The sequence below is a fragment of the Capra hircus genome, chromosome 22 (assembly GCF_001704415.2).
Source record: "Capra hircus breed San Clemente chromosome 22, ASM170441v1, whole genome shotgun sequence".
NCBI classification, from domain to species: domain Eukaryota; kingdom Metazoa; phylum Chordata; class Mammalia; order Artiodactyla; family Bovidae; genus Capra; species Capra hircus.
Window position 1 is genome coordinate 7249806 of NC_030829.1, and position 16444 is coordinate 7266249.

Here is a 16444-nt window from a genome sequence, read left to right on the forward strand (position 1 = left end):
TGCCTCTTATTGGCTTTTGAGCTCCGAGCACCTGGACCCACTTTCGCTAACAGATTTTGACGCAACGTGAGACTGAGCTCTCGCAACACCTGCCTCCTGGGGGTTTTCCCCAAGGGAAGCTGCCACCATGAAGACGCGCCAGGAAAGCTTCAAGGAGCCATTGCTCATGGCTCTCAGGTCCGGGGAGGAGGTTTGGGGGACATTCCTACCAGCTGCCAAAACCATTTGTTTCGGGGATCCTCCCTGTTTCTCCCCTGCTCGGCACTGGCCGCCAACATGCACTTTCTTGGTGGAATGGAAAGACACCTCAGGACGAGCTGAGGAGCTCCCAGACCCAGTAAGTCCACAGGTGTGCACCCGGCTAACTTCTCTTTTGAGCTTGAAGTGCTATTTTGGCATTTTTGCCAACTGGTTCTGATGTATGTATGATGTTGAGGACTGTTTGTGTTGGAAAGTGTTTATTTGGGACTCCATGTCCGTCATCTTCTCAGGGGATTTATCACAGTTCTTTCTGGTGTGTGAGTGTGTATTCTGTTTGTGTGATTAGTATTCTTGTCTTTGTAAAGTGAAAAATTCAGGTTCAATTCATTAGAAAGATTTTAGCTATGAAACTATGACTAAAGAAAAAAAAAAGATTTTTTAAACACTGGGTGGCCACCAAGTGTTCTTTAAACTCCAAAAAAAATTGGTTATGATGAAAGTCTTTTATTTTTGCATATGTAATTAGAGAAAACTTTTTTTTTCTTTTCACAATTCTGACCCTGAGAGAAACAAAAATATGCTTAGGAGAAAGCTTGAAGTTAACTCTTGTCTTTGAAATACACACACAGCTCACGTTGAGACTTCAGACTTGGGTTATTTAGTACAATTTTAAACAAAAAGAAAAAAGGAAAGAGGGCTTAGCTTTAAACACAATAAATGCATATTATTAAATACACATATTGTACCATATTAAAGAGAAATTGTGCTATGAGAAAAAATTATGTTTTTAGAGGTTATGGAATATGTTCTTAAGTTTGTGAATCAGAAATGCTGGTATAACAGTTCAACTACTTGTTTCTTAGTTTTGTTAAGGCTTTAAAGGGTTAAAAATTGTAATATGTAAAAATGATAAGGGATACATTTCAGTATATAAAGCAAGTAGGACATGTGTTGTCTGCCAGAGAAAATATAAAGGATGGAGATTTTGTTTTTTTCCTTTGGCCCCACCGTGTGGTCTCCAGGATCTTAAGTTTTCACCAAAGATCAACCCTGTGCCCCTGCAGTAGAAGCTCAAAGTCCTAACCACTGCACCTCCAGGGAATTCCCTGGAGATATTTTTGTTGAAGGATAAAAGGAGAATAACTTTTCGGTGGGAAGAAAATTAGAAATTAAAATGGATATAGAAAATATCCTTTTTTGTAAAGAATCAAAGTACTATGAGAAAGGAATTTTGGACACTTAAGATTGATTAAAATTAGATTGAATTTAATAAGGTAAATGAATTTTAACAGTGAGCTGATACAGGGAAGCAATTTGGTTTTCTCTCTGTTACGAGAACAGAGTTTTCCTGGAATATTGTGCTGCTTTTGATAACAGATCATAAGTTTCTTTATCTAGGTAGCTTTGATTTTTCCAGAGGGCCCCTGAGGAATCTCAGAGAAAAATACTGTTAAGAAATTGACAGAATTCTAATGGAAAGCTGTTGTTTTTCTTCTAATCATACTTTTGACCCCAGTGTTCAGGATGGAAGAAATTGTTTAATGAAGTTATCACAGAGTATAACACTCATGATGTGTATCATTGCTGCCTTTAAGTTTACTACTTAAAGCACATGTACAAGGTGTAAAGATTGGGTATAATCAATAAAATGTATGACCTATAAAATGCTTCCCTGTCAGCATACCTCTCTATGCTTGTTTGTTACGTCTAATTAGTTTTCTCCCAGTGTGGATGACTAGATAAATATATAAACAAAAAGTTGGCCTGGCACCGAGGGACATGAATGGACCCAGAGCAGGCAACAACTGAATGACTCTGGCGACAGTGGAAAAATACATTGATTGTCAGTGCTTTTCATGGGAAAGGGGGAAATGGTAGAAGACGTTTTCACGCATTGAGGTGTGAGGGTCATTCTTGCTTATACATGATTTAATTTGAACTTTAGGCTAACCAGGGCTTCCTTGGTGTCTCAGACGGAAAAGAATCCACCTGCAATGAAGAGACCTGGGTTCGATCCCTGGGTGGGAAGATCCCTTGGGGAAGGAAATGGCAGCCCGCTCCAGTATTCCAAATAGCCGGCTTATGGCCTATTAGACATACATTGTACATCTGCTTTAACCATTAAGAAAATACATTCAGAGAATAATATAAAGATGCATTTTGATTACTATCCTCATCCATAATATGTCTACTAATTTTTAAGCGTTTATCCAGGCACTGTGACAAGGCAATCAGACAGAGGTCATGTTTTCACAATACAAAATACTGATGCTAAACTTGAGACTTGAGATTATTTCCAACTCTGTGTCCATTCCCCAAATTAGGCAGGACTTCGCTCCATTTCAGCAGGAAGGAACCAGAGCAGTCACACCCCACTGCCTCAAAGAATTGGGGAATACTGGAAGAAAAAAGGAACTAAAACCAAGTTCCTCCGCCAACTTTATTAATAACTTTATTCTCTATTGAAAACTTTTATCCCATTTCTTGCTCTGTATCTGTCTCTCCTTAATCTTGAAGAGTGTCAAAAAGGGGTGGATTGAAAGGGAAGAAGACCCTATGGTCCCCAACCTCCCATGTCCTCTGCCTGCCTTTTATCTGCAGAAAACTTTAACCAGTTTAATCAGAGAATTGGGAAAATACAGAAGGAAAGGAAAACAATCAAACAGGACAAAATGATAATGGTTGAGTCAGTAAGCAAAGTTAAAGACCTTTAGTTTCTTCTCAAGGGTTATAGATAATATTCTGAGTCATATCCTTGGAGCTGTGTTGTAGACACTGAAACTCCCACCAGATGGAAGAATTTAATTACATGAGGACCAGACTGCAGCCATGACATGAGGTGCCACAGTTCCAAGAACTGGCCCCTAGGAAATGGGAACAAACCGCCCCTGGAACTGAAGATTAACTGTACTTCAAACAATGACACCGCTGAGACCACTGCACCACCAATTTCAAGATGACTGTCAGAGCTGACTGTGCTGTTTCTGCATGTAGCTCCTCCCTCCGCCTATAAAAGCTCTTGCCCAGTGACTGTCAGCGGTGGGGGAGTCGGCCTGTGACAGAACTCTGCCCTCCCCCAGTGTTGCCAGCCTCTGAAATAAAGCAAAACTGCCTTTCCACCAACCTGAACTCTTCATTGGCTTTAGGGCAGCGAGCAGCTGGACCCACTCTCAGAAACAGAAACCACTAAAAATATTTGTTGAATGAATAACTTGAGTCATGAAAAGGTCTAGGATGAAAACAGGGCTTGAAGTAGAGAAGACAATGGTGAAAGAAGACATGTCTTCAAAGAATAAAGGAGAATGAAGCAGGCAGTAAAGTGGCTGGGGGGAGCTGCGGACCCTACAGACAGGGGTGGATGCACCCCGGGCGCGGGAGCATCCCCATACGGAGGTGGGGTGGTCTGGAGAGTATAGCGTTAGGCGTGAACAAGAGAAAACAGGCTTCCCGGAGATTTGCCCCTTTGCCTGGGCCAGACTTTCTTCAGTATAAACAAGAAATGCTATTCCTAGTCAGTTTTCAAAGAAGGTATGATTTTTCTTAGGGGAAGGAGGAAGTTGCTAAAGAAAGCTGTCAATGAAAATGGGCTAGACGGTGTACCTTCAGGCTGACCACAGCATCTTTGAAGATGTGCTATGGCCCTGCTCCTGAGAAATGGATAAACTTCCACAGAAAACCCTCCACTCCCCTGAGTCTCACGCAGCACACCATTAGCAGTCTTTTTAGTGCCGTATCAGACACAGAGAAGAAGACATCTGAGGCCTAAACGCAAATACTTTCCATGAAGACACATACCTTGGTCCATCCAGGAAACTGGAGGAAGGTGTCCTGAGGCAAGTCTGAGATCCCGCTGGGAATAGTGAAGTTACCCACATAAAAGGTTGGGAGTGCGTAGGTAGGGGGGCTGTGTGCACGGGCTTTATTGTGGTAGCGCCTGTCACCGCCACCCCCGGTCCCCAGGTGACTGCGTACTGCATTCTCCATATCCAGCGGGAAGATCTCCCAGTTGGTGAGGATTTTGGAATCAAGGGTCAGGTTAGAAACAAGACCCTGTAAAAGAGAAACAGAGTGATGAGCTGGGGGTAAAGACGGGGGTGGAGAGAGGCTTCATGTGACTCTGTGTTCCAGCCGTGAATTCCTGGGAAAAGCAAACTGGGATATGAAACGCCAACAGCACATGAAGCTCAAACTGTGTGTCCATCAGAGTGACGCAGATCTGGCTCGAGGCCAGAGCTTTCGACCTCAGATTCCCAGTCTTCAGTGACTGGTTCAGAGATGTGGCCAGAACAGAGGAAATGATGGTTTCGAGGATGGGGGAGTGAATGGGGGTGGGGGGAGAATGCAAAGGAACACTTTGCCCACTGTTAAAAGGACAGAAGGGTCTGTGACAATGATGGGGAGCCTGAGACGCATATTCTGAAGTTGCTCTATTTGTCCAGTGGAGGCAAGGGCTTGCGGTGTCCATGGCACCAGACACTGCATGGAAGCCTTTGCTCGTGGCTCATCTGGCTTCCTCTTCCCAGCCTTTCAGGAGGGCAACTTTTCCATCCCAGTGGGATCCCATATTTGTTGTACGACACCTCTCAATACCATGTCTCAATGGCCCAATCAATAATTTAATAAGCGTTAACCATGCAGCTGTGTGCCAGGCTCTTTGCTGGGTCCTGGGGATTCAGTCATCTCACAAGAGTCCCCGTCACTCTGTGGGTCAGTGTGGCCTATGATAGCCAAGCAGGACGACCATTAATTAGTCTGACCACAAGGACGGTAACAGGAACATTTCTTTTATACTGGAGACAAAAGTGGCCCCTGCATGACTGTTCTCTAAGAGTGTCACTGCTTTGCTTTTGAGATGCCACCAGGAGGGTCAGGAGATAGCCCCAGACACCTGTCCTGTCATGGGTGTTGCCATCATTCTGGAGGTGCAGGCTTCCTTCCTCTAGCACATGGTGAGCTACCCAAGGGGCAGCCTGTATCTCAACATCCTTGCCTTCCCCCAAAAGCACCGTATGGAGCACATACACAGAGGATGAGCATAACAAACATTTACTGAACAATGCTCTCAAAATGTACATCAGAAAAACATACTTGGACTAGACGCCTAGGCACAGACTAACCAAGAGAGGTGAGAACAGTGCACGGAGGGACAGGCTTTCTAAAATTCAAGAGTTTGTCCACACCCAGAAAACAGCAGAACAAATGCTAAGTTGGCTCTGTTGGCATGGGAGTGCCTTTTGCAGGCTCGGTGGGTTTTTTAAGCAAAGGAAAAGCATGGTGCAGTGGCTTCCTCCTTCTGTTTCTTGCTAAAGGATGGCTGAACTCAAATGCAAGGGTTCTGTTTGCAAAGCTCAACTTTCTCATCATCTACAGAGGAAAACAGATCTTCAAAATAACCCAACTTCTAGGCTGCAAAACAAATCAGGTAAGTTTACTCATCAAATTTGGCAAAGGGGGTGTGCTTTTAAAAATTACTTCTATGTGGACTTGCCTGGTGGTGCAGTGGATAAGAATCTGCCTGCGAGTGCCAGGGACACGGGTTCAGCCCCTGGTCCGGGAAGATTCCACATGCCTCGGAGCAACTAAGCCCATGAGTCACAACTTCTGAAGTCCCTGGACTCTCAAGCCCAGAAGCTGCACCTACTGAAGCTCCTAAGCCCTAGAGCCTGTACTGCACCAGCAAAAAAAGCCACCGCAATGAGAAGCCCATGCACTGCAACTAGAGTTGTCCCAACTAGAGAAAGCCTGTGCGCAGCAGCAAAGGCCCAGCACGACCAGAGCAGAAAATCACTTCTACGTGAACAGGGCTGGAAGGAAAGAGTGTATGCAGGACAGTCTTTAAGTGGATTTACGGAAACTTCCCCAATGACTTGGGCACAGTTCTGTCAACCTTTGAGTCTCACTCCCAACAGGGAGGGTGGGCCTACCTTGAAATCCTTGATATATGAGCCATAGTTCACACGTCCCATATTCTCCACCAGGAGGTCCAAGGTCGCTCCAGCTTCCCCTGTTATGTTCAGGGTGATCACAGATTCTCGTTCAAGGACTCCCTGGGCAACCTGTGGGTTCAATACCAAATGAGAATTAACTAGGGTGGGAGGGTCAGCAGAGGCAGTCTGCTCAGTCAATTCCACACTCATATTCCTACCTTGAAGTGTCACCAGACTTCGGACAGAAATGCTCTGATGGCTCCTTTGCCCAAGTCCTCAGCCAGATGCCCAGGCTCCGGCAACCACTGCTTTCTTCATAGGAGGGTTGCCAGACTCAGCTCCCAGCAGGGAAGGGCTGAGGCTGATTTCCTTAGCTCTGGGTTATTTTCCTGTATGTCTATTTTAATTTTTTTATTTTGTATTTATTATTATTTTAAATGTTATTCATTTATTTTTAATTTTTGGCAATGCCACAAAGCACACGAGATCTTAGTTCCTCAGCCAGGGATCAAACCTGCACTCCTTGCAGTGGAATCACAGAGTCACTGAACTTCCAGGGAAGTCCCTTATTTTTTAAATTTAATTTTTATTTTATATTGGGGTATAGTTGATTTACAATGTGTTCATTACAGGTGTACAGCTAAGTGGTGCAGTTATATGTATACCTATCAATATATGAATTCTTTTTCAGATTCCTTTTCCATATAGGTTATTACAGAGTATTGAGTAGGCTGTGCATCTATTTTTAATAGAGAGGGGACGGAGGCAGAAATTCCAGGGGAAGATTTCTAATACAGGAATCTCTTCATGTGCTCACAGCAAAAAAAGGCAGTAATAAAAAATAGGTTTTAAACTGCATGGAGATGGGACACAAGAAGACAAACGAGATAAAATCAGAGGGTTAGGTGGAGTAGTTTTACTTCAAAATACCTGATATGATGCATTAACCACAAAGATGAAGTAACAGAATGAGGGGAAATAACAGGTATTTTAGCAGCAACATATTCCTAACTTTTTAAAATGCAAGATTCTTTAAAAAAAAAAAAAGTATATCACGAAAACAACCCTCAAATTGGAATTTTAGAAACCGCTGCCATACATACTCATAGTGTTTTAGACATTAGCTGCCACTCAAAACCACTCATGACAATGGGATGGAAATATTTTCCTTTAAAATTGTCTCTCACTTGAAACTACCACAACATTGTTAATTGGCTATACCCCAAGACAAAAGAAAAAGTTTAAAATCTGAAAAAAGAAAAAAAAGAATAAGTAGTTTGGGAGACATGGGAGATTGCTGTGGAGAAATGGAAGACGCAGGGAACTAGTTCTGATAGTTGAGTAACCGTGGGTGAATCACTTCCCTTCTCTGACCCTTAATCTCTTTCCTTTCGTGTTGTTTCTGAAGCATAGTTGATGTACAATGTTGTGTCAGCTTCCGGTGTCCAGCAAAGTGATTTCATTTTACGTATTCTTCTCCATTACAGGTTATTGTAAGATACTGAATATAGTTCCCTGTGCTACAGAATAGGACCTTGTTGTTTGCCTATTTCATATATTAAAAGCACTTCATTCTTTTTTTTTTTAAGAGAAAAAAAATTTTTTTCTCAACAAATTTTCTTGGTTAGGAACAATCTTTCATGTGTTTATTTCACATGATTGTTTCAGTGAGAGGAATGGAAATCCTATAACGTTATGAAGCCAAAGTCTTTGTATCTCCTAGCTTTGATTATCACGAACAGCCCTTCAGAATATAACTTCTCATGTAGGATGAAGACCCTAAGTTAAAATGACTCATCTAGTGTGTACAAAACAGACCCTGCCATCCAGGAGTAAAGAAGATGTGAATGAGACAGTGTCAGTCAGAGGGGATGGCCCTGGACTAGGGGAGTGACCAGGAAGTTCGGATGGACGAGGGGGTATATACCTCGGGCAGATGGAGTGCAGGTGAGGGTGCATCAGCCAGCAAGGGACAGCTCAGGAGTGTCACGAGGAGGGTGGAGCCTGGGGATGGGAAGGCAACAGTCTCCCTGACTGTCATGTTACTGAGGCAGGAGACAGATGGGCCCATGGGTTGGACATCTGGCGTTTGTCAAGTGGGGTCAAACTGAAGACACTCCAAGGACAAAGCTAGTGGCAGAAGCTGACCTCTGCTGAAGAGAAGCGATAAGATGACCACTCCTGAGGTCAAGGGAAACTTCCCTGTCAGTATACGTGCAGGCAGGCTCCTTGGGGGTCACAAAGAGCCACCCCATGACAAGTGAGGACATGCACCCAGAGGCCTCTGCAGTGGGATCCGTTTTAGCAAAAAGTTACGCACACAGGTTAGGGAAGGCCCGAGGACAGGTCAAGTGTGAAAAAAGAAACGATAATTGGCCAAAGGTACACAAAGACCCAGAAGGACTGTCTTATATAAGGGATTTAAATCACCTCTTTACTACACTCCTCATTCAGGACACCTGCTGTCCTCTCCAGGTGTGTATTTCTGCCTTGCTTCAGTCTTTTATTTTTATTTATTTATTTTTTTGTATTTTGGTCCTGCTGTGTGGCATGCAAGACAGTTCCTGGATCAGGGATCAAACCCAGGCCTTGGCAGTGAAATGCTGACTCCTAACCACTAGGCGGCCAGGGAACGCGGATAAACATGCTGTTTCTCTGTGCGCTGTTCCCCCTCACTATGCTGTGTCTCTAAGGATAAACTTGCTACCTGTTTTTACAGTTTTTGCCTCCTTGAAACATTCTTGTGTTGACACAGGGGAAAGAGCCAGGAGAACTTTGCCTGTAGCCCCTGGTGGCCCAGCGGCTAAGATTTCTGCTTTTCATCCAGGTTACCCAGGTCCAGTTCCTGGGCAAGGAATAAGATCTCTCCTCAGGACTGCTTACTGCTGTCTCTCTGAGATCATTACCAAGTGCAACCCACAACTCTCCCCCACCGTGGGGGCAGACACACAAGTTCAGAGAGAATTCTTACCCCGTTCACAGAGACGTAGGCCCGGTCATGGACACCACTGGATGGCGAAGAGAGGGGTGTAGGGTCGCTGCAGTTTTCAGGGAGCGTTGTTCGGTACAGCACAAATCCAAAGTACTGGTTAGAGAAGGATGCAAGAAAAGATCACTCTTGCAGTTCACCGTAGGAGAACGGGGTCACCCTCCATCCGCGTGAAAGCAACGTTTCTAAACTATAGGAATGAAATGCTTCCCCAGCCTCGGCAAATATTCTGTCTGAAAGAAGGGAACTGGCTTCAGTTTTCAGATCACAGAATAACCATCACAGCAGCAAACTGCAAGGAAGCCTGGAGGCCTCTGTCAAACATCCCCTCCCCTCCCACGAGAGGGAACCAGACCTTGGAACGTGTTAGGTGATGTGCCCAGAATCACTTGGGGGGAAATCCCGTCACAGATCAAAAGGACTGCTATTATCTCAAAAACCAAAACCAAGGAAAACAAAAACAAAAGGTAAACAGCAACAGAATGCTCTGTAGAACATTCTCCAGCTTCTTGGGCTAACATACAAAACAAGAGTCAATCAGAAACTGTTTCAAGTGGAGGCGAGGGGGAAACAGGTGGCGAAAGACGGAGGTGGGGGCGAGATGTGCCTCTGAGTGTGCCTCAGAAAGTACTTTGAGATGCTGGGACCCCTGGTCGGAAAGGAAGCCCCCAAACACCAGCCTGGGTGAATGGCTTCCTGAGTGGTCATTAGCTGGGAGAGCTGGACAAATCAAGTCATACAGGAGAATCCAAATGGAAACTCATCAGGAAAAACAGTTTCCCACTCCTCAGCCCTGAATGCAAGAAAGTGCAGCCCAGCAAAGGGGAGGGGTGATATGCGAGAGCGGAAGGAAAATGCTAGCCCATGTTCCTGTGTTGCAGGAAAGTGCTGAACTCAAGAAACGCCACTGTCATCACCCAAACCTTCAAGCACAAGGATGCCTCCCTTCCAGACCCCCAAATCTCCATCTCTTGTTTCTTTTTTTCTTTTGAATGGAGCAGAGTGGTGAGTCCTAGCTCAGAGACTAGGGGTTTCCAGGAGGAGACCAGAAGGTGAGATGCTCCCTGCAATGGCAAAGTAGATAACTCCAGGGTCGGGGCTGATGGGGAGGCAGCTGCAGGGGTACCAAAGCTGCACCCCACTCCCTGCAGCTGTGCTCGCCGAGAGGAGAGGTTTGCTGGAAGTAAATCTTCTATGGCCTGTCCCAGATCTGAAGCAGTCAGGGCCCAGGAGCCACACGTGATCTGAGACCACTGCCTTGGCCTAAAGGTGAGAGAGCAGAAAGGGGCTGAGAAAAAGCAAGGAGACTAACCTGGGATCCACTTCCCAGGTTCCCACTGCTCTGAGCTGTGTCTTATCTGATGTGTAGATGGAGACATGGGTGTACAACCAGTGTGTGTTAGAACCAGAGAAAGAACACTACCCAACGCTAATAAAAAAGTGAGGGGGAGCTTAATTAATCATTTTTATTTATCACAAAGCAGTAATGCTGGGGTGAAATCACAAACATAACAATAGTAACTGGAAGCAAAATAAGCTAAAGCAAGATCAAATGTGCTGTTATTATATCATCCTCCAGAAGGTGAGCTCCTCAGAAAGTCAGAAAGGAGCCCCTAGATAATTTTCCATTTCAAAAACCAGAGCTGAGATCTTAACTAAGTGATCAAACAGAACACTGAACCAACACCGAGTGATCCTACTACGGTACCCTGAGACGAACACACCGCTGCCGTCGTGTGTGCGCCAAAGATGTCTCACTGAATCTAACGGTGAGGCGTGGTCTACAAAACTCAGAAACTGGCTGAACTCTTCAGACATGACCATGTCACGAGAGAGAGAGGAAGAACAGACTCAGGAACTGTTTCAGATGAAAGCAGACTAAATGCAATGTGTGAGCGTGGACTGGCAACTGGACTGAAAAGCGATAAGCTATAAAGGACATTACTGGAATAAACTGGGATACCTGATCGTAGAATGTATATTAGATAATAGGACTGTATCCATGCTAGATTCCTTAAGGGTGATCATTATCTGTGATCATGTAGGATAATGTCCTTCTTAAAAATATATGCTCTAATATTTAAGAGTGGAAGTGTCTTGATGTTGACAACTACCTCAAATGCTTAAAAAAAGCAAAAAGCAGCTGACTCTGAACCATACACACAAAGAGAACGCAAATGAAGCAGCTGTTAACACTTGCTGGATCTAGGTTAAAGCTCTATGGGTGTTGTACTATTCTTGGAAGTTTTCTAACATAAAAAGTTGGGGAAATTTTACAATAAAGATGGAGCTGTGCCTGGAGGTTAAACACACACACACACCCCGCCCCGTGTACTCTGTTCTTTTTCTTTTTCTCTGCAAAGGCAGGAGAAAGAATCTCTAATAACCTAATCTAGTAAGAACACAGTCCCTATGTCTTGGAACTAAGAACAAATAACTGTCTTTTTTTGAGTAATAAAACAGTGGTTTTACTCTGAAACCTAATAAGATTAATTATATCAGACATATACTCAATGTATAACCTGCACAGAATTATGCTAAAGCAGGTTATTACCTATGTGATAAGAAATGGGGGTGAGGAGAACAGGAAAGATGAGCCACAGAGCTAGAGCCTGGAGATCCGAGGTGATTTTACATGGGGTCTGATTTATCTGCTTACCATTTTGGTCCCTGTGTTCAGAACAGGTAGGTAGAAAGCACAGTTTTTTGAGGGCAGAAAAAAGGTAAAGCATTACCTCTGAAGCCCTACCTGTTTCACATCAATAAACGTCAAGGGATAAACGCTTTTTATGGGTCCAGAGGGACACAGGATGTTGAGAGCATCCTCCATTGTCTTTAACTGGAAAGAAACAAAAGCAGCATTCACTCACTGTCACCCCTCACTCAATCACAGTAGAAATAACGTCATCACCAGAGACAGCAGATTTGCCCAAACCCCTAAATAAAATGAAATGGTTTGAATTCCACTCAGGGCTGTCCCACAGTCACCTTCAATCAATTCTATCCAGTCCCTAACTCTGGATGAAAAATAACAGATGATATTGTAAAGAGTTTTAAACATACCTATTCACAATCACAACCTCCTGTATAGAAAAGGTCCTGTGAAACCTCCCCACCACCTCCGAGTGAAGCAGCCCCAGCTGTGCTCTCCTCTGAGCGTGTCAGCAGCACGTTCCCTTGCACTTAAGGGATCGCCTTGCACTTGTTGACCCCACTGCACTCCTTGTGGGCAGCCAGCTTCTTAAGACCAAGGTCCGTACTGTGCTCACCTCCAATGTCCAGCACGTAACAGACACCCAATTAAAACTTTTTATATTCAGCCTAAATGACTATGTTTTCTTGTAGCCCAAGATGTTTACTCTGATGCACAAAACAACCCTGGGTGCCTCACCAAACTCTAGGAGAGACCTCCCTTTACCCACACACCTCACTGAGTCTTCACAAAAGCCGGCAAGGCCGGCAATACTGTCCCTTGTTAGGGAAGAAGAAGGAACTGGGGACTCAGGATTTCACTTGAGTCATGGCCCAGACGGGATATGCAGTTAGCTTTGGCTTCAAACCCAGGGCTTTTCCCAGCATGAAACTGGTTAGGAATTTTATAAACGCTTTTTAGAGCTACCTCACTGATAGGTAGCATGGAAGAAAAAAAAACATCTGTTAGGTACAATCCCATCAATTCAGCTAAGTGAGTGCTTTCCTACTTGGACAACTAAAGGAGCTCATGGTCAAAGCTTTTATCCTGTATAACTATGATCTACATAAACTTCATTCAGTATTTTAAAAAATTAATTATTCATTTATTTGGCTGCACTGGGTCTTAGTTGCAGCATGTGAGATCTAGCTCCCTGACCAGAGATCAAACCTTGGGCCCCCCGTGTTGGAAGCATAGAGTCTTCGACACTGGACCACCAAGGAACTCCCAAACTTTACACAGTTTTATGTCAATTTGCTGTCTTCTATTTAGTTTCTGGTCTCACAGTTCTCCTTCCTGGTAAACAGAATGTGCTTTGGTACTAAGGTTAGCAATATTGTTTAAAACATTTGCAGTTATTTTCTGTTGCATAAAAATAAACTTTTCACAGCTTTTTTAAAAAGACGCAAACCAAACTTTTCCTTAAGTAGCAGTAGCAATGAAAAAGTAGAAGGTACTCCCTTTACAAATGTGATTAAAGTCTGATTAATCTAAAGCAAGATTCCTATCAGGCAGAGAAACCACATTCTTTGTAGAATGTAACACACATATCTGACACTAGGTGGAAAATGTTACAAGAGCTCAAACATCAAAGGGCTTCACAAATGGAAATATTATACAATCATGTTTGGCATTTTGCTTAAAGATAAAAACTTATGATGCTATTTTAGCATATCAAGATTCTTAAGAAATGTGTAACTTTTTTTTCTTGTTAGTTAACCCAGGTAGGAGTTAGGGATTATCAGAGGGGAAAACCTGAAGATGGTCAAAACAAATTGCCTTGGGCTTACGTCACTCCTATCAAACTTAGCCTCTCCTCTTTTTCTCTTTCCCTAGAAGAAAAAGCTCTTCACTAATATTTATGGTTCGTTTCTGGCTTTCCCACTCGATGTCCCAATTACCATACAAGCCACAAGCTATGAAGGCAAGATTTTTCTTTTTTTCCTGAAGACATGATTTTGAGATGGAGGGCAGTGTATAATTTAGAGTTAATGTTCGTGGCTTTTGAGAACTGCTTTTAGAAAAGGAGAATTATAGAAACGAATGTCACTAGCCATAACAGTAAGGTTACATGTTATTCCCACAAGGGCTCCTAACGCTGGTTTTGACACTGATAATGGAAACAAAATGATCTAAGAATGCCCACTCACTCCTGACATGCTCACCCTGTCAGCATCACGCAGCATCTCGTGGCCTGTGTCCCCGTTTTCCCAGAAACATCACCCACCCCATCAGTCTCACAGAAAACAAGTTCACAAAAATATAAGGAAGCGATTGCCAGGCGTAACACTTTGACTCATGACTACTGAATTCCACTTCCTCACTCTTAATGTTTCTGTCAGTTTTTTTCTTACCTTTTTCAGAGCAACTTTTCCATATGCAAACTTTGGTGTGGATGGGGGGATAGGACCTTCCGGTACTTTTGCAAACTATAAACCACAGTGGAAAAAAGAAAAGAAAAACGGCTGTTAAACTCTTAGAAACACATCTCTACAATTCACGTTTCAAAAGAATGATCAAAGATTCAAATAGTGCCAATGATTTTTGGAAAGGCAAAGGAAACAAAAACTCCCTCCAAAACAGAATTCTAAGCACACGTCTGTGTATGTCTGTGCTTTAAGCTCCAGGAATCATTCAAATAATTAGAGAACAAAGCACCTGAAAACAGAAAGTGGAAACAAGTAGACTACCACAACATTGTAAATCAGCTATCAGTTCAGTTCAGCCCAGTCGTGTCCAACTCTCGAGCTCTTTGCGACCCCATGGACTGCAGCACGCCAGGCCTCCCTGTCCATCACCAACTCCTGGAGCTTACTCAAACTCGTGTCCATTGAGTTGGTGATGCCATCCAACCATCTCATCCTCTGTCGTCCCCTTCTCCTCCTGCTTTCAATCTTTCCCAGCATCAGGGTTTTTTCCAATGAGTCAGTTTTTTGCATCAGGTGGCCAAAGTATTGGAGTTTCAGCTTCAGCATCAGTCCTTCCAATGAATATTCTGGACTAATTTCCTTTAGAATGGACTGGTTGGATCTCCTTGCAGTCCAAGGGACTCTCAAGTCTTCTCCAACACCACAGTTCAAAAGCATCAATTCCTTGGTGCTCAGCTTTCTTTATGGTCCAATTCTCACATCCATCCATGACTACTGGAAAAACCATAGCTTTGACTAGATATACCTTTATTGGCAAAGTAATATTTCTGCCTTTTAATATGCTGTCTACGTTGGTCATAACTTTTCTTCCAAGGAGCAAGCGTCTTTTAATTTCATGGTTGCAGTCACCATCTGCAGTGATTTTGGAGCCCCCAAAAATAAAGTCTGTCACTGTTTCCATTGTTTCCCCATCTATTTGCCATGAAGTGATGGGACCAGATGCCATGATCTTCGTTTTCTGAATGTTGAGTTTTAAGCCAACACTTTCACTCTCCTCTTTCACTTTCATCAAGAGGCTCTTTAGTTTTTCTTCGATTTCTGCCATAAGGGTGGTGTCACATCCTGGAATGTGAAGTCTAGGGGCCCTTAGGAAGCATCACTACAAACAAAGCTAGCAGTGGTGATGGAATTCCAGTTGAGCTATTTCAAATCCTAAAAGATGATGCTGTGAAAGTGCTGCACTCAATATGCCAATGAATTTGGAAAACTCATCAGTGGCCACAGGGATGGGAAAAGGTCAGTTTTCATTCCAATCTCAAAGAAAGGCAATACCAAAGAATGTTCAAACTACCACACAATTGCACTCATCTCACACGCTAGCAGAGTAATGCTCAAAATTCTCCAAGCCAGGCTTCAACAGTACGTGAACTGTGAACTTGCAGATGTTCAGACTGGATTTAGAAAAGGCAGAGGAACCAGAGCTCAAATTGCCAACATCTGTTGGAGCATCAAAAAAGCAAGTGAGTTCCAGAAAAACAACTACTTCTGCTTTGACTATGCCAAAGCCTTTGACTGTGTGGATCACAATAAACTGTGGAAAATTCTGAAAGAGATGGGAATACCAGACCACCTGACCTGAGAAATCTATATGCAGGTCAGGAAGCAACAGTTAGAACTAGACATGGAACAACAGACTGGTTCCAAATTGGGAAAAGAGTACGTCAAGGCTGTATATTGTCACCCTGTTTATTTAACTTCTATGCAGAGTACATCATGAGAAACGCAGGGTTGGATGAAGCAAAAGCTGGAATCAAGATTGCCAGGAGAAATCAACTATACACCAAAAACAAAATTTTTAAATGCTGCCATTAAAAACAATGACAACAGGGGCTTCCTTCGTGGTCCAGTGGTAAGGAATCTGCCTGCCAATGCAGGAGACAATGGGTTCGGTCCCTGGTCTGGGAGGGTCCCCTGTGTCGCAAAGCAAACAAGCCCATGCACCCCAACTAGTGAGCCAGTGTCTAGAGCCCAGGAGGCACAACTACTGAGCCCACGTGCTGCAACTACTGAGGACCGTGCTCCCTAGGACAAGTGCCCTGCAAGGGAAGCCCACACCACAACCGCAGAGTCGGCCCTGCTCGAGAGAAAAGCCCTGCAGCAAAGAGGGTCCAGCACAGCCAAAAGGAGAAACAATTATTTTTAAAAACGACAACAAAAACTGAGATCTGAATTAGGAATGGGGTAAAACAAAGGAGCAAAAACAAGC

General features: G+C 43.7%; 1 protein-coding gene across 2 annotated transcripts in view; it reads right to left on the reverse strand.

Annotated features, from left to right (window-relative positions):
- GLB1 (galactosidase beta 1) overlaps window positions 1–16444 on the reverse strand; it is a 101028-nt gene that overhangs the window by 16834 nt on the left and 67750 nt on the right. For both annotated transcript variants that reach the window (XR_001920004.1, XM_018067164.1), the window contains exons 11-15: window positions 14164–14238; window positions 11867–11956; window positions 9100–9213; window positions 6126–6257; window positions 3997–4251 (exon numbers count right to left, since the gene is read on the reverse strand). Coding sequence is in view for 1 of the 2 variants with exons in the window: in XM_018067164.1 (XP_017922653.1) it covers window positions 3997–4251; window positions 6126–6257; window positions 9100–9213; window positions 11867–11956; window positions 14164–14238 (666 nt within the window). In the remaining variant the exon portion in view is untranslated. The remainder of the gene's footprint in view (window positions 1–3996; window positions 4252–6125; window positions 6258–9099; window positions 9214–11866; window positions 11957–14163; window positions 14239–16444) is intronic.